This window comes from Podarcis raffonei, chromosome 5 (assembly GCF_027172205.1).
Source record: "Podarcis raffonei isolate rPodRaf1 chromosome 5, rPodRaf1.pri, whole genome shotgun sequence".
In the NCBI taxonomy this organism is placed as follows: Eukaryota; Metazoa; Chordata; class Lepidosauria; order Squamata; family Lacertidae; genus Podarcis; species Podarcis raffonei.
In genome coordinates, this window is record NC_070606.1 from 59,756,748 (window position 1) to 59,783,284 (window position 26,537).

Below are 26,537 nucleotides of genomic sequence, written 5' to 3' on the forward strand. Positions count from 1 at the left end.
TCCCCCAAAAGCTGAACATATTTTAAAACTCTGTGCAGTGCAAACCTAGTGATACTTGCACTATAAAAAGGGGTAGAGGTTCCCTGCCCCCAAGGTATTACAACTCCACATCAGCTAGCTATAACAAAATAGCACAAATTAATTTGGTTTCAAATGCCTGGGGAAGGGAAAATTTGTTTTTGTTGAATGCATTTGCACAGGATGTAACTGTTAAATGTAAAAAAAAATACTATGTGCTGCTAGTCAAGGCCTACTGAAGACTCATCTTTTACCCAAATATTAGAATTAAAATAGTGTAAACTGATGTGCTTGTTTCTGTAATGCCACTGGAACTATTCCAGAGTTAGTAGTTTTATCTTTATAGTATAGCTTTTAGGATTAAATCTCATAAAATCATAGAATTATAGAGTTGGAAGGAACCCAGAGAATCATCTAGTTCAACCCCCTGCAATACAGAGATCTCAGTTAAAGCATCCATTACAAGCATCTACAAAAGGAGGAATTCTCAGCCCTCACACCAAATCTGCCTGGCTCTGTATTGTCTCAAATACAAATGTAGCCCTTCACGGCCTAGGACCCTCGTACCTATGGGACCGCCTCTCCTGGTATGCCCCACGGAGAGCCTCAAGGTCCATAAATAACAACACCCTAGTGGTCCCAGGCCCTAAGGAAGTTAGATTGGCTTCAACCAGAGCCAGGTCCTTTTCAACTCTGGCTCCAGCCTGGTGGAACGCTCTGCCGCATGAGACCAGGGCCCTGCAGGATCTGATTTCTTTCCGCAGGGCCTGTAAAACAGAGTTGTTCCGCCTGGCCTTTGGCTTGGAGCCAATTTGATTCCCTCCCTCCCTCTCTTTCTTTTTTCTTTTCCTTCTCCTCCTGCGATGAGGCTACATTTTAATATTTTAATGTTCCATTATTTTAATGTTGTATTTTATTTTTGTTTTTAAGTTGTAATCATTCATCTTGTTTTTATTATTGCTTGTAAGCCGCTCTGAGCCCGGCCTTGGCTGGGGAGGGCGGGGTATAAATAAAAAATTATTATTATTATTAAATGAAATGTCACTGTTGCAAGCTAGATATTAAATGGCAACCCCATCCCTGACTCACATGCATCAAAAATAGTTTGGTGCATTATGGCTTTTGTAGATCTTGTCAACCTTTGAAATAAGAAAGGGTTGGGTGATTATTGCTCTGGTTAGTGACTCATGAACTGCCATGCAAGCTTTTGCTGAGGTTTTTTTTTTCCTGACATCTGCCTTGCCAGTGTACTCATGGTCCACCCTCAGCTTGTAGATAAGGAGATAATGGCTCCTGTTGCTTTGTCCCTGCTGCTGCCAATCCAGCAGTTCGAAAGCATACCAGCTTGAGTAGATAAATAGGTACCGCTGTGGTCATGCTGGCCACATCACCCAGAAAAGCTGTCTGCGGACAAACGCTTGCTCTCTTGTCCCAAAAGAAATGAGTATCTAATTTGACTGGACTCAACCGTCCAGGGATACTTTACCTTATCTTTACCTAATCAATGAAGGAAGTTAAGGATGCTCTGTGCTTTGTGTTTTGTTAATTAATAAGACATGTGAGCAGCAGGGGGGGGATTCAAACTCACTGTGTGAAGGGATGTGTGTTGTTGCTGCCTGAGCAACTGGGACTGATTGCAGGAACTATGGAATGATTTTGCATGTGTGTGGGGTGGGCATTCTCTTCATTGTGGATTCATTGGCTCTGTCCCTGTGCATGTGTTCTGACTGGTACACTCCTTGACAGGGATGTATGTAAGCAAGAGAACATATAAAATGGGCACATGGAATTTGGTTCAGAATTTCTCATAGCTTTCTGCCTCTGACTATAATACTACTATTTTCTAATTTTCACAAATACCAACCAGTCACTTTCCTCATAGAATAAATCCTGAAATGCATTTAGAGACGAGGAGATTTGCAAGAAGGCCCAAAAAACTTTGAAAGACTATTTTGAAATCAACTTAAGGACTAAAGTAGAAAAAAGAATAGTATGGGACGCAAGTAAAGCCGTGATGAGAGGGTTTTTGATACAACAAAATTCATTAAAGAAAAGAAAGCAAAATGAGAGGAAAGAGAAAATCTTGGAAAAGATAAAAGAAGGGGAAAGGAAATTAAGACTGAAGCCAAAATCACAAGAGATTTTAAGAGAAATTAAATTGTATCAAACACAATACATGGAACTGATGAATCAAGAAATAGAATGGAAAATTAAACAAATGAGGCAAAAGACCTTTGAATCTGCAGATAAATGCGGCAAGTTATTGGCTTGGCAAATAAAGAAGAGACAAAAACTCAACACGGTAACAAATTTAGAAGTGGATGGAAAGAACATATGCAACCCAGTGGAAATCAGGAACTGTTTCCAGAGCTACTTTAGACAATTGTATACACAAGGGCCGCAGAAAGATAAAGACATACAACAATTCCTCGAGAAAAATGGGCTGAAAAAGATTTCCCAGGAAAGTAAGACAATTTTGAACCAGGAGATATCAGCACAGGAAATAGAAGATGCCATTCAAAACATGACGTTGGGCAAATCACCTGGACCGGATGGATTGACTTCCAAATACTACAAAGTTTTGAAGGAAGGGCTTATACAACCTTTGAAGGAAGTCTGCAACGAGATCATGGAGGGGAGAAGGGCACCCGATACGTGGAGAGAGGCCTACATTACACTTATACCAAAGACAGAGACTGAAAAGACCCAACTTAAGAACTACCGACCCATCTCCCTACTAAATGTGGATTACAAAATCTTTGCTGATGTTTTAGCAAAGAGACTGAAAAGAGTTTTGATGGAGGAGATTCATGGAGACCAGGCGGGCTTTCTCCCGAAAAGGCATTTGTCGGACAATGTAAGGAATATAATTGACATTTTGGAGAAGTTGGAAGTGAACATAAACACTAAGGCTGTTTTGATATTTGTGGACGCCGAGAAAGCCTTTGACAATATTTCTTGGAGTTTCATGTTGAAGAACCTCCGGGGGATGGGGGTAGGCCAAGGGTTTGAAAATGGTATAGGTGCAATATATTCTGAACAGAAAGCAAAATTAATTGTAAATAATGTGGTAACAGAAGAGTTTAAGATTGAAAAAGGGACACGACAGGGGTGCCCTATCTCCCCATTACTTTTTATATCGGTCCTGGAGGTTTTGCTTAATATGATCAGGAGGGATCAGTTGGTTAAAGGGATTCAGGTCGGAGCTAAACAATACAAACTGAGAGCATTTGCAGATGACCTAGTACTTACATTGCAAGAGCCAGAAGCTAGCACGAAAAGAGTTTTGGAAATAATTCAAGAGTTTGGTCAATTGGCAGGATTTAAATTGAATAAGTTAAAGACTAAGGTATTGGAGAAAAATTTAACACAGATTGAAAAAGAAAGGTTTCAGAATGAGACGGGGTTGACTGTGGTTAAAAAAGTGAAATATCTGGGTGTGAACATGACAGCTAAAAATGTGAATTTATTTAAAGATAATTATGAAAAAACTTGGACAGAAGTGAAAAAAGATCTGGAGATTTGGTCAAATCTGAAGCTTTCCTTGTTAGGTCGAATTGCAGTTATAAAAATGAATGTATTGCCAAGAATGTTGTTTCTGTTTCAAGCATTACAAATTATGGACAAAATGGATTGTTTCAAGAAGTGGCAGAAAGATATATCTAAATTTGTCTGGCAGGGCAAGAAGCCCAGAATAAAATTCAAGATATTAACGGATTCAAAGGAAAGAGGGGGGTTTGCCCTGCCAGACTTTAAATTGTACTATGAAGCGGCAGCTTTCTGCTGGCTAAAAGAATGGCTGCTTCTTGAAAACACAGACATTTTGGATTTGGAAGGATTTAACAATATTTTTGGGTGGCATGCATATTTGTGGTATGACAAGGTTAAAGCGCATAAAAGTTTCAAAAATCATATTGTCAGAAAAGCACTATTAAATGTCTGGGCCAGATATAAGGACTTGCTGGAAAATAAGACTCCAAGATGGCTATCACCAATGGAAGCTAAGGCAGTCAAAAAGCTAAATATGGAGTCGAAATGGCCAAGATATTGGGAAATCTTGGAAAAGGAAGGGGACAAATTGAGATTGCAGAGTTTTGAAAAACTAAAAGGGAAGGTGAGAGATTGGTTACATTATCATCAAATAAATGAAGTGTTTAAATTAGACAGTAAAATAGGCTTCCAGGTGGAAAAATCAAAATTAGAGACTGAACTGTTAGAATCCAGTACTAAGAATTTGTCAAAAATGTATGATCTGCTGCTGAAATGGAATACACAAGATGAAATGGTAAAATCAAGTATGATTAAATGGGCTCAGGACATTGGTCATAACATTATGTTCGCTGATTGGGAAAAGTTGTGGACCACCGGGTTGAAGTTTACGGCGTGTAACGCCTTAAGAGAAAATATAATGAAAATGATTTATAGGTGGTACATAACCCCAGTCAAGCTTGCAAAGATCTACCATTTGCCTGATAATAAATGTTGGAAATGTAAAGAAAAGGAAGGTACTTTTTTTCACCTCTGGTGGACGTGCCCGAAGATTAAGGCATTCTGGGAAATGATTTATAATGAACTGAAAAAGGTATTTAAATATACTTTCCCCAAGAAACCAGAGGCCTTTCTCTTGGGTATTGTCGGCCAGGGGGTGTTAAAGACAGATACAATTTTGTTTATGTATGCTACAACAGCAGCTAGAATACTTATTGCAAAGTACTGGAAGACACAGGATCTACCCACACTGGAAGAATGGCAGATGAAGGTGATGGACTACATGGGTTTGGCAGAAATGACGAGCAGAATCCGAGACCAGGGAAGAGAAGCGGCGGAAGAGGAATGGAAGAAGTTTAAGGATTACTTAAAGAAATACTATAAAATTAATGACAGTTAAAATGATGTTGGGCTTAAAATAAATGGTTACTATTAGTAATGGTTAAGACAGAGAGAATAAGGATGATTAACATAAATTTATAATAAAATAAGGGAAGATTCGCTGAATAATTGTAAGAACTTGGAATACAGAAACGGGAAGCAAGAGGAAGTCGAGGAAGTAAGGTTTAAGAAATTAGGACATGAAATGGTACTTGTTCTTTGTTCTGTTAAGGCTTGTTGTCTGTTTTTGTATGTTTTGTTTGTGTTAATATAAAAATTGTTTAATAAAAAATATTATAAATCCTGAAATGCAGAGAAATGTTAAACTTCCTAGAAAGTTTAGCATAGTTCCCAAAAGCACAACTATGTTGCTAGTTCTGGCACTTTTCAAACCAGAAAAAGTAGACAGATGGGGACAGCAGCTTTTACACAACCAACTTCCATTGGTTACATTTATTGCTCAGAAGTTCATTACACTTCTCTCTCTTGCACAAAGTTCAAGGCTAGATGAAGCACACATAGTTGTGCAAAAAAACATGGCAGTAGCATCTGGTGAGAAGAGCCCTACTGCGTAGCTCCATAAATAGTAGAAGGGAGTCTGGGCTAGAATATACATCTTCACCCTTTTTTGGCTGAGTAAAGTATACACTGCAACTTGTGGAATTAGTGATCTCATTCCACTTCCAAAGAGCAGCTCAGGTTGAGAGGTGGCAGCAACCAGATCCAGAGTCAGGTTGCCTTGACAGGAACTGCACCCCAGAGGAGTTTTGAGGGGACCTGTCTTCTTCAGACATGGGGCTGCTTCTTACGATGCCTCTTGCCTGCCTGGGCACCACGTTGGGCCCCCTTCATCAGGCCCTTATATTGTCCCTGAAGTTTTGCGTTTTTCCTGCCAGAAAGAGAGAAGAGATTAGAATGAGTACTGCCACAAGCAGGTACATGTGTAATTCTCCCATGGAGGCTTTAGGTGCCCTGCTTCTGCAGCAAAAGCAGGTCTGGGATACCAGTGAAAAAGGAAGCTTCAAATCTGAAGAATATCCAGCAGAGTGCTTGAGATAAGAGAACATAGCTGGTTTCAAGCACACACAACTCCATGGCAGCATTTTACAGATAGAGGGAAATCCTGAACAGTGACACTGAGTTGCATCAAGTTAAATTCTACTCTTAGTAGACCTATTAAAATTAAGGGCCTAAGTTAGTCAAGGCCATTAATTTCAATGTGTCCAAGCAGAACTAACAATGCTCTCCTAGGCTCTCCCCACAGCATCCCCATATCATACCTTCTGTTAAGTTTGGCTCTGTTCAGTGGGATGTAGGCATAAGGATCCAGGCGGCCCTTCTTGATATCACCTTTGCCTTTCTGTAGAAACAGAAGAGAATCAGTGCTTAGTGACTGGAAGCAAGACATGGAAAAATGCAGACTTCCGCCAAAATGGGCCTTCATGTCAGCTCCCACGTCTATCAATGCCTCACATTCAGATCAATTATTTAAAACCGAATCTAGCTTAGAGATACAGAGATTCATCTTTAAAAGGGAGCCAGCCTGCAGCCCTGTGTTTAGGGTGGGAGTTAATAGAATGCTGTGCTATGTAGAAGACTGCCATATGTCAGTCAAGGAAATTTCCTGGTAGGAGACAAGAAATCTTCAATGTCTGTACCAAGACATCTTTTAACATACTTTGATACTATGAATCTATACTTGAGTTGCTTGGTAAGTCTAATAAACAAGGCTTCCTATGATGTGGAAAAAGTGGCTCTATACAAATAATCAACTCCTGGGAGTTATGACAATGCCAGGTCCTAACTATTCACATCACAATCTTACCTTTGCCTTGTATGCTTGCCTAGGTGGTGCATTCTTGCCAATAGGCCGATGGATTCCAACACCTCCAGCTGTGAAGAACAAACAATAATGGAATAGTTTCTAGGCTTCTCTCAGCTGTACAAAAAGGTTTCTGCCCAGTCCGCCACTGGATTGTAGGCTTCTTGTAGCCAACAATGCTTGAAGTGCAGCCAGCCTGTTTGAAACACTTCCCCGACCACATTGTGCTTCAGCAGCATGAGAAAGCATACTGTGGATGGGCTATCTGTGTTAAGGTTTAACTGGGAGCAAGACATAGCACTGAGTGGTTTTGTAGCATAAGCACAACACATTATCCCCTGTTTCAGAGGTTCAACTGGACTTGAGTAGAAGTTGGCCATGGTGTGGAACACTCTTCCAGCAGAGATTTGGCAGGTATCCTTGCTTTTGACTTTCAGGCATCTCTCATATGCCAGCAGGCCTATACAGCTGCTTGAAATGATTATTTTGTACTCTTTTTAATGGTGTTTTATGTAAACATTTCATTGTATACCATCCTGAAATTTTCTGAGATGGTGGTATATAAATAACCTTAAGCAGCAGCATCTCATTCTCTTTCCCTTCCCTATTACAGGGATATGTAACCAATGTGATAAGGCAGCTAAGTCCACACCACCAGCCCAGAAAAAAGCACTTACCCTTATACTGTGGTTTTGCATCAGTGCCCAGTTCCTCATCATCTGCTTCTTCCCGGAATCTGCGCTTTTGAGCCTTTTTCTGCAACAGAGTTTCCAAGCATCAGCACTTGCTACATGAATTAGGCTTCTCACTAGGGTCTCCAAGGCCTTCTCCCTTTCCTGCATTATCTGCTTGGTAACAAGAACTGTATTTGACAGTCAAGCTCAGTTCCCCTTTGATTTCAGCAAGCAATTCACCTTGGCAACTGTGTGGGCCTTTAAAGAAAATGCTTGAAATTCCTATTCCCCCCCCCCTGCCCGTGTCTCAGTACTTACACTTCGGATCCCGACTTCCTGCATAAGATCTGCCATCTCTTCATCCACTCCTGTAACACAGAACAAAAATCAGCGTGAGAACAATACATAAAACATCTTTGTAAAATCATTTGCATTTATAGTTAAAAGTATGCATTTCAGCTGTTCAAAATGTTTTTACACATTGAAATGATAAAACTTTAATCAGAAGCAAACACCAAAGTGTTCAAAGGAGCTTACTCCCAGAAGAGTATGGACAGGACTGCAATCATGCCACAAGCACACCAGAACACTCTTTGAAAAACTGCTAGTGCTTCATTTTTGTAATAATCCACACACATTTTGGTTGCTGTTTTTTATTACCAGGAAACAATGTAAGTTGGGTTAACGTTTAACAGCTGGTAAGCCCTGAGCAACATATTTTAGATGTTCCCTAAGATATTTGGAGGAGGCGCTGCTGATTTGCGTTGCATCCTATGCCACTAACTCCATTTGTGATTACATGGAAGAGTGCTTTCTCTGTGGTGGCACCTACATTGTATTGTATGTTTTATTGGACTGCTTTATGTTTCCAGTAAATTATTACATTATAATTATTTAATTATTTTAATGGAAGGGCAGTATAAAAATAGTTTGAAGTAAATACATATTTAAGCACATTATAATTTTATGTGAAGACAGTGAACAGTCTTAACTTGAAAGGGCTAAAAGTGTCAAAAGCCCTGGAGCGAATCACATGTTGAAAGTAAAACAAATAAATCACATGTTCACCAGCCTACATAAAGCCCAAGTTATCTAACTTCAAACAATTCCATCAAACAGTATCGGGATCAATAAACGTATACAATATTGATACTATCATAGTGGAACTGGACTTCACAGCTGATTAACATAAACTATTGCTTGGATACCAAGCCCAGTCATAGTTTGTAGACCACTGATGGCCAGTTTTCCGCTGAATACATTAGACCATCCACCAGTACCTTTAGCCCCTTCTTCTTCTTCTTCTTCCTCCTCTTCACATATAATGAGACGGCCATCAGCTGATACCTTGAAGTCATGGCTGATTTTAGCAGCCTGGCCCGTGCCTGGTTTGGTAGCTGCATTAAAAGAAGATCACGAAAGACTTACAAGGAGATAGGACAGCCCCTTTATCTCAGCATAAATGATCTCCCACTTTCCCCAAACTGAAAAGGCAGATTGTGCCACTGTCAAACTGCTCCTTACCCAGAACCCTTTGGGCCACATTAGGGTCCAAGAAGTTGAGGGGCTCATCGCCTTCTCCCTCCTTAAGCCAGGCCTGGCTTTGTTGCCGTAGCACTTTCCTGGTTTCTTTTCCTTTGTGCTGCTTGATGTCATCTTCAAGATCAGACTCCGAGTCTGCCAGGACCTCCTCCATACTGTAAACAAAAAGGCAAAAGGCAATACAAGTAGTACTTACTGAGGGTGCAGAGGAACATAAAGAACGCTTCACCTTCTAACGCACTTGCCATGGCAGACACCCCTCCTGCTCTAGCCTTAAAAAACTGTAGCTTTTAGGTTCAACAATGGCATGACATGAAGACAAAAGACCAGCACTACATCCATACCTCTCCCCCATGGGTCGTTGCGATGGTCCTCCTTCTTCTACAGAAGTGGCTGCTGCCCGTTTCACAGCTTGCCGCTTGCGGTTCCTTGCCTCAGCCTTGCGGATATTCAACAGCACCTTGCGATACGACTCAGGAAGCAAAGCCTGCAAAGGCTCAAACCTGGGAAGTAAAGATGGAAGACCAGTGTCACAGAAATCAGTCTCTCACGTATCCCCCACTACCAGTCATAGAAGTCAGCCAGGCGTTAGACCAGTGCTTAACCTGTGGCCTTCCAATTGCTGGGACTAAAATTCCAGCTAATCCCAGACCTTTGGCCATATTGGTTAGAGCTAATGTCATTTGGAGTCCAGCAACATCTGGACTACTATCAAGTGCTTGGTCATTGCTCTCAAGATAGGTTTTGTGTGCACAGTTCAAGACAAGCACATCTACGAAGCAAGTGCTTTGGAATGAGCAGTGTTTGAGTAATGTGATATAGATCTTAGAACTTTTCCTTCCTGAGCATCACAACACAGGATCTCCCCGGTTCTCCCTCTAACCCCAGAACTTACCCAAATTTGCGGATCATTTTGGAGAGGAGGTTTCGCAGCTTCATGCGGAAATGGCGTCTCATGTCGTCTGTCAATCCTCCTATGGCTTCTAACTGTAAGCAGAGCACAAGCTTTAGAATTTTGATGCCCCCCCCAACCACACCTTGCATGAAATGAATTCCCTTGGTTCTCTCTCTCATGCATGTGTGCAAACCTGCCCCGCTCCCCGGGCTTCTACTGCTTCCCAACAGCACGAGAAGTGGCACAACACCTCACCAAAGCTGGGAAAAGAGTGGATCATTAATTCCAATATATACCCATGAACTCTTGAGTCAGGAACTAGACAAGACAACGGGCAGAAATAGGTTCCAACAATTCAGGCACCTTTCTGTGTCACTCCCTTTAAGTTACGCAAACTAAGCTACTCTTATTCCCAGAACCTTCCTTCCTACAGGCTGCCCTAGTGTATTCCCTCTTCTCACCATGGTCTCCAAGTGCCGACTCAGCAGTGCCGTGTCCAGGAGCAAGAGTGCGACCTTGAGGAAGCCCAAAGCTGACTTGACGACATCCCGCGTCCGTGAGCCTACCATGAGGCAGACATGCTGCATGAGCTGCTCCAGGGCATCTGACCCAACGTGTTCTGCAGTAGAGTAAAGCTAATCTTAGACATACTTCAATTCTTCAGATTCTACTGAGAGCCAGACAACACAGGGCTCAGATTACTTTCAGCAAGTTTTCTGCTCAGCAGCAACCCAGCACAGGCCTCACAGTGCTTACAACTGTTGTGGTGCTTGGAACCCCAAGGGCACAGAGCTCTCTGCTCAGGATAGTGAATACAACCATTCATGTTACCCTTAGATATATCCATTAGCATGTCCATCCATGCAATAAGCTCAGTTCAAATAGTCTCCAAACTCTGTTTGGTGCCTCCCAACTTTTGGTGCCTGCCAATTGCAGAAGAATTCTGTACTAAACTACTGAGGCTATAAACATTATCCAGCAAGTTTTTGGCATTCGGATCTCTCACCTTTGAACTCAAAGAGCAAACGGGCAAGAGCGAGCACTGTGCAACTGATCATGGTGACTGAACCGGTCAAGCCTGCATAAACCAGGAGGAGATAACGCTGCATTCCATCTGGAGGGAATAAATGCTGGGGGTTATTGCACTGAAACTGCTAAAAGTGAGATACCAACTGTACCACACAGGCGGCATTGGGGCTGAAGAGGCTCCCCCAGAAAATGGCTACAATGATGCAGAAAACCCAATGTGAAGGAAAGGTTTTCAAAAGAGGAATCCAGGCACTATGGAGACAATGCTAACATCCAGGTCTCTGAGTAAGCTGGAATATCAGAGACCCAAAAGACAAGAGCACAGATATCAATAGTAGATAGGCAACATTGGGAAGGGAACAGGCAATAGGCAACAGTTATAAGATACTGAATTAGGAAGGACAGAAAAGCCCCCATGTTCTGACTACTGAAAACCTTTCTTCTGAAAGCAGGAACCAATCTGAAATGTTAAATATGTTCTCCTTTATACAGTGCAAGGGTGGAAGACTGGGATATTCAAAGCCTCAGGCTGGGCTAAGTGAATCCTGCATTTCTTTAATTAGTGTGGAATTTAATATCAGATGCCAAATTTAAAATTCTAGTACTTATGATTCAAGGATAATCTGAAAAATGTGTAGGCATTGCCTGATGAGATCTCTGAAACAGGAGATTAAGGAGGATTTCTAGTAGTCAGGTGGTTAGACTTCAGTATCCTGCATAGATTGCCCTTTGCTAAACAGAATCACACAAAAAAATCAATATGTAGAGATTTTCAGTTTGCACAAAGTTCATCCAGGTCTCAATTCAGCAATTAAATGCAAAATTTGGCTAATTTGGCAAAACTCAGAAGAGGTTATATGGACCAGTGATAAGAGGAGAGTTGACTAAAATTACTGGAATAAATGAAGCAGAGATGGAAAGCAATGTAAGGTAGTCAAAAATAGAAGGGGTGTACATAGGAGCCAACACAGCTTTTGACAGAAAGATTTTGCACAGGGCAAAAAAGTCCAGCTCTTTTTGTTAACAGCCCAATGTGGGCAAACCAGGACTCACCATTTGGTGTGGGGCCAAAGCGCAGGAAAGCTTGACCAATCTCTACAAGTAAGTTGTAAGCGTTCTTGCGGGCACCCACCGACACCTCCTTGGTGCAGAGTATGACCTAAATACAAAGGTACCTGTCATCACCCCATACCACCTCTGCCTCCCAGTTTTCAACATCACTGTATTATCAGCATCAGCTTTCAGAGAGAACTGAAATATAAGCCATTGGTCTAAAATGTATTACCAAATCAGAGCTCCAGCCAATCTATGACTTTCCCAAGCACAAAAACTACAGTCATCAAGTTGACCTATAATCTTTTTAAATGTGAGACAACAGACAAAACACTTTCAGCAGTAGGGAACTTCTTCTTCTGAGGATTTCACAAAGGCAGTAGCTATCTAATCCAGATTCACGGAGAGAGAAAACATTTCTAGTACGATGCTTTTAAAAAAGAGAGCAAATCAGGTGAACCTGAAGATGGAGCACTGCAGAGCAGGCAGGTCAGAAACTGGCAGTAACTTCCAACTGTCAGGGACTAAGGCAAAACTGCATAAGCCCTGCTTGTTGGAGTAAGTGGGAGCAACAACCCACTACAGGGTATCATCCTCCACAGATGGGAGAATATATTTATTCCCTCATCGCAAGGTAGGAGAAGCAAAATTCCTAATTCTGAATTACAACAGCTTATTCACAGCATGAGAACAAGATGTTTGTAATGCAAAAGAAACAAGGCAAGCAAGGAATGAGAGAGGATTTCCATGCTGCATAGCTACACTTGCCAAAGGGCTTGAGTTTGCTTGCAGCAGGCAGGAGAGGAGAAAATTCCATTTATGGGCCAGAAAGATGTGGGAATTCAGAATATAGTGGAACTTGTACCATAACTTGGCTCTGTTTGGAGATGAAGATTTAGTTCCATGCATGCTCCCACCTCTAGCCCCAGAAGTACTATTTCTCCCATCTTCTGCAGACACAAATGCCCACCTACTTTCCCCATTCCTTGCCTGCTGCTGCCTTTTCTGCTCACCTCTGGCACCAGGGCAGTAACGAAATCCTCATGCTCCACTGCGAGCTGCTTGACAACATGGAAGAGGCACTTCAAACGGGGCTGGGAACAAAGAATGGGAGTGTGGAGTTAGAGACAGGCAGGCAAAGCCACCTTCAGCACCCTACCCACTACAGGGGTGAAAGCAACAAGTGTGTTCTCCCCAGACACCTTCCTTACCCTCTTGGCAGGTGAAGTGGCACTGGGCAAAGAGCCTAGCAGGGCACTCTGTAGCTCCTCCAGATGACTTCTAACAAAGTTTTGACAGGCAGGCCTGTCAGAGGCACATATTTCCTCCAGCACCCGATAAGCCTTCTTCTGTATCCTGTGGTCTTTGTTCTAGGATGATTATACCAGACAAATCAGTTAGCAAAAACAAACTGCATGCACACAAGAACAGAGGCTCTCAGCCTGCACAATATGGAAGGGGGGGGGGAATTCCCAAAACCAGGTAGAGGCCACATCTATAGAATCATAGAATTACAAAGTTGGAAGGGACCTGAGGACCATCTAGTCCCTTTTAGATATTTTAGTTGCGTAGGAGCTGAATATCTGCCAGTGTTTTCCATGTGGTTCAGAGACTGTTTAAATGTCACAAGCATATGGAATGTGAGGGTCAATTACATGAGTCTTTCGCACAGAATCAGCATCAGTTGGAACATCTGAACATTCTCTTTACTACACAGAAAATGTTCAAGGATAGCAGTTCCCACACAGCTGGGATAACACCTAGGAGGTTACCCCTGTGGCCAAGAAGATGCAAGGATAGGCACTCAACATGAAACAAGGACCATAGGGTTGCCCAAAGCAGATTATGCCTGACCAGGATAGCAATGGATCATAGACAAACATGCCTTACTGCTTCCACACAACTTTGGGGAGCAGAAGCCAAGTAAAAAGGATAAGGTCAAACAACTCTGCAGCCTCCTTCTGAACAGATTAAGACACTGTCTCCCTAAATGTAATAGCTAAACTGATTTTAAGGATGTCAATATGGCACTCTCAGGAAGAGCAGGGATCATGGTGGTCAAAGCTAGCAGGCCTGGAGCTTGCAATGTGCCACAGCATACACTCCAACAGCCAACTGAAAGGTAGCTCACCTGTAAGGAGGACTGGATGGTGCTATAGAGATCATGCAGAGATGGCTCATCTGCATAAGGGGCCATGGCTACAACAAGGTCCAACACAGAAAGCCTGCAACAGGGAAGGCACAGTTAGCAAGCGTGAACACAAAAGCTAATCTTTAGGACTCTGCTTCTCCCTGGGAATCGTACAAAGCCAACTACTTATTAGTGCAAACCTACCAGATTCCACAATTACTAGGGCCAGGAATGGAAAAGCCATGTGCATCCCACTCCCTCTGCCTTCACTGACTGCAGGGAGAGGGGAGCACCTGGGAGGAACAGAGGAAAAAAATCAGGCCTCCAATGAGGTGCTCTGGAGCTTAACAGGAGTGGGACAGAGAGGGGCTTACTCCACAGACAGATGAAAACAATACTGATTTACATAGGCCTATGTAACAGAAAAGTGGGTAGCACAACCCATCTGAGGATACTCTTCTCCACTGTATGGAAAAAGATGGATCCAAACTCTGGAGTGTCCTTACCTAGTGAACTCTGAACTATCAGAGCTGGTCAGTTTCTCACTAGCTTTCTCTAGGAAAGCATGCACCATCTGCAATAGAGATAAAGAGTGTGTCATTCCCAGATCTTCCCTTTTGCACCACACATACACTGTTTTATTTGTATGCTGCCTTTTCATAGTTCAAACCATGTGCAAGGCAGCTCACTACATGGGAAAACACATCATCATCATAATAAATCATAATAAAATATTTAGAAGGATACCAAAAAAATCAGTATCAATAACAGTAGCACTCTGCCCCAACAAAAACCACTAAACTGAGCAGCCTCAGTTTTGTAGGTGTCATCAGTCAGGGCCCCATTCTCCAAGGCCTGATGGGAAAAGGCCTGCCCTCCCATGTTTGAGATCCATCCAGCTACAGACACCTCCCCCTCTCTCTCCTAGCACTGGCAGACCTTAGAGATGTGACCAGCTTGTATCCAGTTGGTCTGAAGCAAGCAGAAGTGCAACCGTATTAGATCTGACAAGGCCTAAGAGTACTCAGCTATAAAACCTCCTGTGTGAATACTTCAGGGTTAAACAATATTTTGACTTGTGCTTTTGGAAGCCATACTAGCAAACACTGCAGTCTTTCAGTTCCCTGCTATGACCTTGAAGAGCGAACATTCCAAAGCGGCAGATGAGAAGCCTTTCTAGCAATGGGCTTTTCATTTTGAGCTGATAGTCAGTGTTCTCCACATCCACCCATCTGCTTTTATATTAATATGTGAGACTTACAACAGAAAAGGAAAATGTCTTTTATGTGTATAGACTGTTGCCCATCGATCCATCCTGTTTTATCACTACAAAAAGATATTAATTATATTAAGAAGCTAAAATAAGGAGAATGGCCCTTGTCTGAGGTCCAGCTTTGAGGACCTTCTGGTAGTTCCCTCCCTGCAAGAAGTGAAGTTGCAGGGAACCAGCAGAGGGCCTTCTTGGTAGTGGTCCCAGCCCTGTGGAATACCCTCTCCTCAGATGTCAAGGAAATAAACAACTATTTGACTTTTAGAAGACATTTGAAAGCAGCCCAGTATAGGGAAGTTTTTAAGGATGATGTTTTACTGTGGTTTTGTTGGAAGCTGTCTAGAGTGGATTGGGCACCCCAGTCAGATGGGCAGCATACTAATAATAATAATAATAATAATAATAATAATAATTATTATTATTATTATTATTATTATTATTATTATTATTATTATTCCTAGCAATGCTGTTTACTTATAGAGCTGGCCCACATGAGGTGATTGATATTGCTATTACAATCTGTTACTCACCCTTCATTCCAAGGTCCCGGGGCAGGTTACAACAATTAAAACACAATATTAAATAAAGTTTAAAATAAGCCCTGAAAATCAAGTCTTGAGAATTTGGAAACTAGTAACCCTGCTGGCTTCCCACTTTCTAGAGGAAAGATAGAATGACAAAGCAAGTGGTGATGATCTCAGAAGTCTGGTCTTGTTCACAGAGCTTTGCTCACCCCTGGCTCCGTCACAGTCAAGTAGGCCCTTATAGTTTCCAACACAGAACGCCGCTGTACAGGGCTTTCGCTGGCACCACCCTCCTGGCTATAGGCATTGAATAGAATGGGCAGGAAGTTCTTTGCAAAACGCCCAACTTCAGTACGCTCGGCCTCTGCAAAGAGAAGCAAACAAATATAGAGATTGAAGAGAGAGAAAGAAAGAAAGAAAGAAAGAAAGAAAGAAAGAAAGATGCTGGTGAAGCATGCTTCAAAATGTTGGAATCGACAGAAGACTCCTGCCAGGCACTCTACCCCATTTTCTCCACTCTTGCATCCTCAGCAAGAAGCAGAACTAGTCCAGAAACAGCTCCAGCCACAGTGACTTGGCTAGAGTAAACTGAGCAAGGGTCACTTCCACAGACAGATCTTACCTGTTTGACAGCCTTTGTTAATTAGCCTGCGCAAAGCTTGGCACACAACAAGCCGCAGATCAGGACGATCGCTGATAGCCATGCCCAAAGTACGTGCCAGTCCTTTGAAGGAGGATACCACATCGGTAGGCTGGCTACAGAAAGCAGGCAGAAGGGTCCAGATCTGAAAGACAGAGAAAGGAGCATTGTTATGAACCACAGTTACTCTCCAAATCCTTTAAGCACAGGGTCCCAGTCCTAAATGCAGAAAACACGCAAAGCAAAACTGTAGGGGCGCTGCCTCACCTGCCACTGTAGTGTATCATAGATCTTGGCTTCTAAGTGCCGTTTAGCCTCGTCAAGCTCTGTGGCTGGAGAAAGGTAAGAGAGAGGTCTGTGACTGTAGCTTAGTATATATGAAATTAACCTAAGGGGGAAATCAATACACTCTGTCTGTAGGACACCTGGAGTTTGCACATTATACAAAATCTCATGAAATTAACAGGCAACTGCTGTCATGATGTACTCCGTACAATAGATGACCCGTATATTTGTGCAGATCTCACCTGTATCCAAAGCCGCAATTGGTGCAGACCCAAAGGATGAATTTCTGTTTGCTGAATGCAAACAGTACTGGTGTGCAGCAATAGACTATGACTGAGACTTCAAATGTGGAGCTTTAACATATGTATTTTTTCCCCATTCTGTATGCCCAAATACTGAGGGGTAGGGGAAATCTCATTAGAAGCTGGATTTTGTTTTGGGAGCCTAGTATGGTAGATTTTCTGATGGATTCTCCAGGTGGACTGTACCACAGCTCTACTGCAATCTTAAACCCTAGAGATGGAGCTGTTGTCGTGCTCTTTTAAGGTCCAACACTCAGGTCTGCTGGTATGTGCTCATGGTCTTGCCCATCTACATTGTCAGTTACCTCTGTGTTTTAGAGTGGCAGCCAGTGGCAGGAAGTAACTGGAGAAGAAGGCAAGGGGTGCATCTCGGATGCTGTCTCGGAGTACAGGAAGGAGCCAGCTACGGGGGAAATCCAGTGTCTCCCTTGTGGAGGAAGCAGAAGAGAGAACAAATGACAAAATTAAGAGGATTGGGGAAGCAATGTACGTGGGTATGTTGGATTTTGGTGCCGATGTTCCTTTGCGAGTACTTTCAGCTACAACAATGCCGTAAGATAGTGGAGGTGTGAAAGCCCCAAGTAGTAAACACCCAGCTCAGCCTACAGTCCTGTCCAAGAATTTATGTTCTTGGAGCATCTAACTAAATGGCAAAGGCAGATTCAAATGTGATTTTGCTAACCCCTTCTAAACAAGAGTTTGCAACATGCAACAGTGTTCCTAATTAATGGAAGAGTATGGGATCCCAACTTTTCTTTTCATATGAACCCTGATGCAGATGCCCATTCAGACAGTCACATTTCTATCCCATTCAGGTGGTAGTGAAATCCGATTTGAATCTGCCTATGGCCACTGTGAGAATAGGATGTTGAACTAGATGGCTTGATCCAGCTGGGCTTGTCTTATGGGAAGGGATAGAAACATCAGAAACCCAGAAAGGCAGAGATTATACTCACTCTGAGCCATCAATATCTAGGGGTACAGCCTGCAGAACAACCTCGGGGCCCATAGCGGTCACTGCAGCCCCTAGAGTCTGGTCGAGAAGCACAGTGTGAGGAAAGTGTGGGGAGCCACGCAGGTCAGCTAAGGACTGTAAGCACTGCAGAAAAAGGGAAACGAAAGAGAGCATCACACAAGTAAGCATGTGTTATAAAACAGCCTACCTTCTTATGATGACTCCTATCACTGACTTCTTTATATCCACTGTATAACACACATTTATGCATCCACGAATCTCCAGCTCACGATCCTAAGAGCTCTAGAAAAGTTTAGCAACAATGCATCTCAGAAGTTTGCAGGGCCTCAGTGTCCAAATGTTCTTTTGCCATGGGGATCCCTTCTTGTCTCTTGTGGAACAGGGCTCAGTCATCACAGAAACTCCTTTACCTTACACATGGCGAGATGGCACTGATGCCCACACACTTCAAAGAAAGTCTTCAGAACTTGCAACACGGAGGCCCATGCCGCATGAAATCGGTATGTCAAGCCCTCTTCCACTGCCCTGTAAGGAGAAAAGCAAATAGCTATTCAACACGCAGCCTTTCAAAACCAGGATTTTGACCTCTTTCCCTCAACCCACTGGGCCACTTCTGCTACCTGAACATCTTGCAGACGTGAGCAGCCGGTCCAGAGGGGGTGGCAGAGGAAACCAGCCCCAGCTCTGCCATGTGGGGGGCCACGCATTCATTGAGCAAGACCTACAACAAGAGACAAACACACATAGACCTTTAGCACTAGCCCACTCTCCTTACAGCAGGGGTGGGCAAAGTCCAGCATGTGTCCCAACTGGGCCCACAAGGCAGTTTTCCTCAAACCATGCCCTCTTACCCACATGGTGACATAGATGCCAAACAATCAGGAGCATTAAAGTGCTCCAGTTATTCCTTGCCAAGAGAAACTCGTGCTGCCAGCTGACTGGCTATACAGCAAGCCTGCAGTGATGGACTGTGCTAAGGAGTTCCCCACCAGCACAGTGGATGCCTCCTTAAAGCAGGCTTTCGGTGAGTGCCAATCAGTGCTTGCAGCAAGCTGGCTGTAGGTCCAAGTATCCTGTTACATCACGGGGTTGAACTGAAGCTGGCAGTGCAAAAGTTCTCTGTAGGTGTGTATTCACAAAGAGGACTTTTGGGGAGAGTGGGGTTGCATACTTTCACTGAAATGCCAAACAAATCTTTATTTCAGCAGCACACAATTCTTGACAGCCCTACATGGTATGCTTGGGAGTAAAGGTAGGACAGTACCTTTAGGGTTTGAGCAGCAGCTGCCGCCACCTGTGTGTGAGGAGAAAGGAAGCAGTTCATTGCCGCACTGAAGAGGCGGGAAAGGTGAGCCCAGCACAGATCCCACTGCAGCCTAGAGAATGGAGAGACCTTTTGTTATGGACCAGCTGGGGAGTAGACCCAACACCACCCATCCATCTTCCCCACTACTCTCCTCCTTACTTTGCCAGATTGACATGTGCCCGCTCCATGACAGATAGCCAGGCCAGCAGAGGCTGAAGGTCATTTTCACTGGGTAAATAGTCATATAGGGCCTGGTAAAGCAGAATAGATAGCGTTATTGGTTGTTTACTGAATCTGAATTATTTTAAAGTTGTATTGATACTAACTCGTGAATTGCTTTGAGAAGGGTTTTTGCCTTGAAAAGTAGGATATATATGTACCGAAACGAATAACTAAATATTTGAGCCCCCAGGGCTGGTTATGCACCCCCCACTCATCTAGTCTGATTCTTACAGTACTCACCACAATGATCTGGGCATTGAGTTCAGCTGGCAGGCAGGATGGGGGCGGCTGGGCAACGAAGAGGCTGTGGAAAGCTTTCATAGCACATGCTGTCACTAGCTGGGGGTGGAGAGAAGATGGGTAAAAATAAGTTCTTTTAAAAGCACCAGATACACTGGCTCCCCCACAAAAGCCAGTGTGCCAAATATGGTAATGAAGTGTCTCTCCTAAAGTGACAGGGCAATTATTTCCCATCCTCAAGAGGGACTTTAGGTACAAAGGTAATTCATACCAAGCCCCCATTGGTAACAAACAAAGACTATTCATGCTTTCATTCTTACTGAAGCATGTTGGCTCTCCCCACTGGGTGGTGTGGCATCCCCAGAGCAGAGGCAGCACCACAGAGCCACTGTTAACCAACAGAAGAGAGCTCACCACATGGCTGAGGGTCATAACTCGAAGGAGGGTCTCGCAGCAAGATTTGACAGATGGAGCAGGCAGGCAGGGCAGCAAGTCACGCAGCAGAGTGAGTACATGAAGAGTGGTTGTGGCCTCTTTGGCACCTGGAAAACCAAAGAGGTCTAGCACTGCTACCTTCTCCAACACAGTTTATTATTATTAAACTCACAGCCCACCCTTCAGGGAGATCTGTCCCAGAGCAGCTTGCAAATGTTAATAAAACACAACTCATGAATCTCCCGTCTCCAGTACCTCCAGCTTTCTCAATCTCTTGCACGCAGAACTTGGCAGCAGAAGATGCAGCTGGGTGATGCGAGGGAGCCCCATCCCCAAAGAGGAATTCGCTACCTCTCAGGATGGAGCAAACGCCATGCTGAGCAGCCTTGCGAACCTGCAACCGAGGAAAGGAGTGGGAGAGAGGGTGGTGAGCTGGGCTGTACTTCATGCCCAACTCCAGTTACATACTGGAAATGAGCTACATCTCTTATTACACTTTATTGTTAGCCCCCATGGGCATTCCACATGGAAAGGTGGAACATATATTTAACAGATGAAACAAAAGCAAAAGATACTGTGGCAGCGTTGGGGTGCATGCTGCCAAGTGCAGTGAAACTGACTGGTTTGTGCTAAGCAGGGTAGGTGATGTGAACTCACCTTGGGCTTGACATGGACAGTAAAGCTCAGAATGCCATGAAAAACTTGCATCGTCACAGGGTAATTCCAAGCTACCAGGTTCTGTCTTCGCAGCAATGTAGCTAGGCAGGAGAGTACCTGAAAGCAGACAGATTAAGGATAGAAATATAGAGTGCTATCACTATGCCAAGAAACATACTTGAATACACGAGTGAGCCCTTAAGCCAGGGGTTCAGTTTAAAATTTCTGATGCATCTGACACCACTACCTACGCCCTTTATCTTTGGGCCTATCAACAGGATTCATTCAACCCAGCACTGCTCCACACACCTTCTTGTGGGGGTGGTGGGGTGAGAAGCAATAAACCATGAAGCTATGCAGAATGACCCCCGACTCCTGGACATGCATTATTTATTTATTTATATTTCATTTCTGCATTATTTCCCATGAAACATCTCAAAGGGATTTCACAATACAATCACAAGTGCACATCACACTACATAAAAGATTGCATTAATCACAACAGCTGCCCACACCCAATATCCAGATGTCCCTCCTACCCCACAGTTAGTTCTCTCCTGAAACACTTACCCAGCGCAGGGCCGAAGTGGAGTCTCCACAGGCTTGGGAGCCTAAGATCCCCATAAAGGCCTTTGATGTATCAGAGAACTTCTTGATCAGCACAGGACCTGGTACCCTGTTTGGGAGTTAAGAGATAGAAGGAGGCATCAATGTTAGGCAAAAACAATAGCAAGTACAGTCATACCTTGGAAGTCGAACGGAATCCATTACAGAAGTCTTTTCAACTTCCAAAATGTTCGGAAACCAAAGTGCTGCTTCTGATTGGCTGCAGGAAGCTCCCGCAGCCAATCGGAAGCCACAGAATCCCGGAATGTTTGAAAACCAGAACACTCACTTCCGGGTTTCAATCATTCAGGAGCCAATTTGTTCGGGAGCCAAGGCATTCAAGATCCAAGGTATGACTATATTCCACTACCCTTTGCTTCCAAGGAACTTTACTCTCTTGCAGCTCGGCTTAGTTTGGTAGCACCCTATACTTCTATGAATCACCCACTCTATTTCAAAAGACAAGAGAGTCACCAAAGGCCCAGACCAGCTCTTGCACTTCATCATTTGCACAGTTATCCATTGTCAAGTGTAAGAGCAACAACATCCATACTTGGATCATGGTGGGCAATTCTGGTCCTCTTATCTAAACAGAGATATAGTGAAGTGGTAAATGTACAAAGAAGTGCTTGAGTGATCAGGACTGCATAAAAGATACCAGAAAATGAATGTCTAATAGATTCAGGATTTTTTAGCATTAAGGACAGTTTAAAAGGTCAAGTGCAAAAAATTGCTAGAGGACTTTTATTTCAGTAACACATCATATGAATGTGTCAATCAATTAAACAGAAACAGCAACACAAAGAGGAAGGATATTTATCTTGGGGACTCATTGCCAAAATAAAAGAAAAAAGAGGTCAAGAGTGTAAATGGATTCACAACAGGGCCCAATGCATTCAATAGCTACATCCAGATCAGCCTTTGTCCGGGAAATAGTCAAGATAGCACTGAAGGTTATGCTTGCATCCTCAATTGTTCTAATCCTTTTCTAAAGCATCCTGATGTGGGCCACTGTTCTGGTCCAGAAGTACTTCTCTCATGTTCTTAGAACTCACCTCTTCAGCACCAGATTCAGCAGGTAAGCAACAGCAGCCAGGGACTCTGGAGATTCCACAGCTTCCAGAGTAGTCATCTGAGGAGAAATAGTATGGTGCAGGGAAGTAATCAGAAAAGATGTTGGACTTCCTGGGATTGCATCTTGAAGTCTAAAGGAGCCCCTTTAGGTTATTGGTTTGTTTTTGCTCTTATTATGTTTCTATTATGTACTGTGTGGTTTTATTCTGTATTTTTACACTATGAACCACCCTGAGATCTTCAGATGAAGGGCAGTATCGAAATTTAATTAAATAATAATAATGGCAACAACAACCTGGCCGTATGCTGGCTCATGTGACAATCTTCCCCCACTCACATATTGTTATGATAAAATGCAGGATATGCTGCAAGGAGCACCCAATCATAGCACGCCGCCACCACTATATAAATGTCAGAAATATAGACAAGGGCTGTGTTGTGGGGCTCAGTTGTTATCATGAGTTCATTGGCTCCCTCTGCAGTTGTTATCCTGGGTGGGCTATGGATGCACCATTCTGCAATTTTCTTAGTGGTTTATTTCCCTGTTCCCTAGGCTGAGTGCATATCAATTGGAGCTTACTGAATTTTATGTAAGCTTCCCTGGAAATTTTCCTTGAAAGGCAAGATGTAAACATAGTAATAAAATAAATAAATAAAAAGCATGAAGGGAAGCAAGATAAACTGTTCATGCAAATGCTACAAGATCTTGCCATTACTTCCTGTCTGCTATTTGCCTTATGACGGTCAAGTCTGTTTGTTTATTGGGATTATTGATGAGTACTGCGATCACAGCAGTTGTTGGTAACCACACTCAACTGTACATATCAGTGACCTGAAACCTCCAGGTAGCTCCTGCCTGCCTCACTTTACAGTACTGGTACTTACCAATGCACCAAAATACTCTGTCTCACTCTCTACGCCACCCTGTGCTCGGATCACCTCGGTGACAGCAGCCAATACCGCACATATCTATCAAAGAATCCAAGTGTGAGAGTTCAGATTAAAGCCCAAATTAATTTAACATTCCCTCACAACATGCCACCCCAACACCTACATGTAAACACTGTTGTTCATCCCTATGAATGCTTCCCGGAGAGACTGAAAACTTCACCACTGATTACGGGTCAGCATGATTTCGACATAGATAAGCAAATAGCTGGAAGAGCAGACCAGCTATCTATAACCACTGTGCTGGGCTCTTGAGCTGACATGAGAGGAGGATTGTGTCTGAACTAGAGATCCAGGGAGATGAGCGGTAGATTGACATTCATTTCACTTGCTCCTTCAATCTGGAGATGGAGGCACAATGCCCACTTTTCTCATTCTTGCAATCTAAGTATCAATTCAAGTTCCGCTTTAAATTTCCAAAATGGCATAGCAATTCTTCCTCCATTTCCCTCAGAACAATGAAGGTGTCAAAGTGCCCCCAATATGTAGCAGGAAGCCAGTGTATTCATAACGTGCCTCTGAGGATCCATCTCTTACATTATTACCAGACAGCCAACAACTATAAACTGTTCAATCCTGAATAACAAATATAGTGCACACAGTTCTCAGTTATGAACAGAGAGAGGCAGATTGGCAACTCTTACGAATATGATTACAGTGGTACTCGGGTTAAGAACTTAATTCATTCTGGAGGTCCATTCTTAACCTGAGGTACCACTTTAGCTAATGGGGTCTCCCGCTGCCACAGCACAATTTCTGTTCTCATCCTGAAGCAAAGTTCTTAACCCGAGCTACTATTTCTGGGTTAGCGGAGTCTGTAACCTGAAGCATCTGTAACCCGAGGTACCACTGTTATTAATTATTATTACTTATTAATCTTGTAGCTTTAGGGCAGTTAACAATGAGCTAACAACATAACTGCTGCTTTAGTGACATACTGTCAGTTGACTGCTGTTACTTCTTTTAGTCTATCACTTTGGTTGCTTGGTGTCCACTTTTCTCTGTTCCTTCCAATGTATTGTTTACCCACTTTCTTCTCTGCTGGCTTCTCTTCCACTCCATCTCCTCCTACAGTCAAAAACTGACTTTTTCCTCTGCGTGTTTTCCCCCAGTATTCTATGCCCCTCCCTTTCACTGCCCTTGTGACTTCCTAGGAGTTGGCATTCAAATACCTCCTTGTGAGCAGCAGAGTTGGACTCCCAGAAACGTTGCACTTTACTGAAGGTGAGGCTGGTGCAGTCACTCAGTCCGCTCAGGAAGGTGGCTGAAGATTTGTGGGTCTTAGCAGTTTCGGCATTGTCATCCTCCTCCATGCGCAGCTGACTGCCTTCCCCATCCCGTGAGGCAGGCAGGGGTCCTGATGACTGCAGTTCATTGTGCAGTTTCAGAGCATCCACAGTCAGGTTACTGTTTTCTGTAAGGGAAAGACAAACCTTCAATCAACACTGGGGAGAGGAGACATTTCATAACGGATTCCTATGAGGTTTCTGTCCATATAAGGCCTACCAAGAGAGTCGCAAATGACAACCAAGTTGTTTCCAGGCAATCCAGAAAGGAGATTAATCCACAACAGACTGGTCACGGCGTTAGATAGCTACTCACTAGCTTGGTATCAAAATTTACACAAGTATCCTTCCACAACTATTATTCCAACTTAACCATCAATGAACAAGCACTACAGGCAGCAGTACTTCACAGCAACAAGGGTTGCTGTGGAAAATGAAACATCACACTTAATAGGAGAAAATATATACTTCTTGTCTTTTGTACAGTGGTACCTCAGGTTAAGTACTTAATTCGTTTCGGAGGTCTGTTCTTAACTGTTCTTAACCTGAAGCTAATATTTTTTTTTTATAAAGCTTTTTATTAAAATTTCAAAAATTATATAAAAACATAACAAAACAAAAATACAAAAATACAAAAATAGAAACAGACAAAAATAGAGTCGAAAACACAAAAATAAAACAAGTATACTTTCTATCCCTTATTTTCTTATAACTTACTTCCCCGACTTCCTCATACCTCCCCTTTCTGTATTCCAATTTCCAATTTGTTAATTCAGCAAATCCTTTCATTAACCTGAAGCTAATAGGGCTCCTGCTGCTGCCGCGCCGCCGGAGCACAATTTCTGTTCTCATCCTGAAGCAAAGTTCTTAATCCGAGGTAATATTTCTGGGTTAGCGGAGTCTGTAACCTGAAGTGTATGCAACCTGAAGCGTATGTAACCCGAGGTACCACTGTATTGTGTTATGGGGCACATAAGATGCTGGCACCAGCTACATCACATAGGGTGGGTACAGGAATTCATTCATGTCGGACAGTTCCATGGTTTTAACGTTCAATAACCTAGGATAACTAAACAAAGTACATTTCTCCGGGTGAAGAATGCTTTTCTTCAACCCCATGACGCTATAAGCCCTCGTAGCAGATCTCTCTCTCTGAAGCCCTTCTATTCCGATCCCCCCTCCTTCTATAGGTGCATTCTATTCCCCCACTTATCCTGGCCGCACATACCGGATCGGGGAGCGAGCAAGCGACCCCGGGCAGCCAGGCGGTAGCGTCTCCCCTCCGGGTTACTGTCGCTGCTATGCCCCTTGCGCCAGCGCTTGAGTTTACTGGCAGAGCCAGAGCGCAGCTTGCCCGAACGCCCCATTCTGAACGGCGCAGGCCACGAGAAACCCCACGTGCGGCTCCTCAGTTCCGCCTTGTTTTCCAAGCACTTCCGGTTATCCGCCTCCGTGCGGAGAATCAACTTCCGCTTTCCCTCCAACGTATCCAAAGAGGTAAAGGGAAAAAAATACAACATCCACTTCCGACCCCGTTAATAACCCTCCATATGCGACGAAAGAGTAGTGGGCGTAAAAGGCTGGGAGTAGAATCTTAATGCTGCCACGAGTCCGTGAGTCAATAGATGAGTCTATTTGTCTGCTATGGCAGCAGAAGCTGTTTTCTTTTTTTAAAAAGGTGGTTAAATTGTTCACGAGCGTGGTGAGGATTGATAGCAAAAAGTAGATATAAA

General features: G+C 43.4%; 1 protein-coding gene across 1 annotated transcript; it reads right to left on the bottom strand.

Moving 5' to 3' along the window:
- Nucleotides 1-5,307: 5,307 nt before the first annotated feature.
- Nucleotides 5,308-26,246, bottom strand: RRP12 (ribosomal RNA processing 12 homolog). Its single transcript, XM_053389473.1, has 34 exons — nt 26,033-26,246; nt 24,691-24,932; nt 23,456-23,539; nt 22,552-22,628; nt 21,461-21,566; nt 20,891-21,007; nt 20,489-20,627; nt 20,213-20,340; nt 19,799-19,897; nt 19,496-19,587; nt 19,295-19,406; nt 18,651-18,751; nt 18,441-18,555; nt 18,011-18,153; nt 17,360-17,481; nt 16,735-16,799; nt 16,450-16,612; nt 16,037-16,191; nt 14,540-14,607; nt 14,034-14,127; nt 13,114-13,272; nt 12,916-12,996; nt 11,903-12,008; nt 10,827-10,934; nt 10,282-10,439; nt 9,821-9,912; nt 9,270-9,428; nt 8,908-9,080; nt 8,664-8,780; nt 7,702-7,751; nt 7,387-7,465; nt 6,713-6,780; nt 6,168-6,247; nt 5,308-5,776 (listed from the first exon to the last, which is right to left on the bottom strand). Exons 1-34 carry the CDS (start codon nt 26,169-26,171, stop codon nt 5,674-5,676), a joined length of 3,894 nt encoding a protein of 1,297 aa, XP_053245448.1. The 5' UTR covers nt 26,172-26,246; the 3' UTR covers nt 5,308-5,673.
- Between the last annotated feature and the right edge of the window lie 291 nt (nt 26,247-26,537).

Excerpts from the sequence above, each read along its gene's own strand:
- RRP12 (XM_053389473.1), bottom strand. The coding sequence starts at position 26,171 with ATGGGGCGTTCGGGCAAGCTGCGCTCTGGCTCTGCCAGTAAACTCAAG. Across the intron at positions 22,629-23,455 it reads CAGAGTATTTTGGTGCATTG|ATGACTACTCTGGAAGCTGT; the intron begins GTAAGTACCAGT and ends ATTTCTCCTCAG. Across the intron at positions 6,781-7,386 it reads TGCAAAACCACAGTATAAGG|CTGGAGGTGTTGGAATCCAT; the intron begins GTAAGTGCTTTT and ends TGTTCTTCACAG.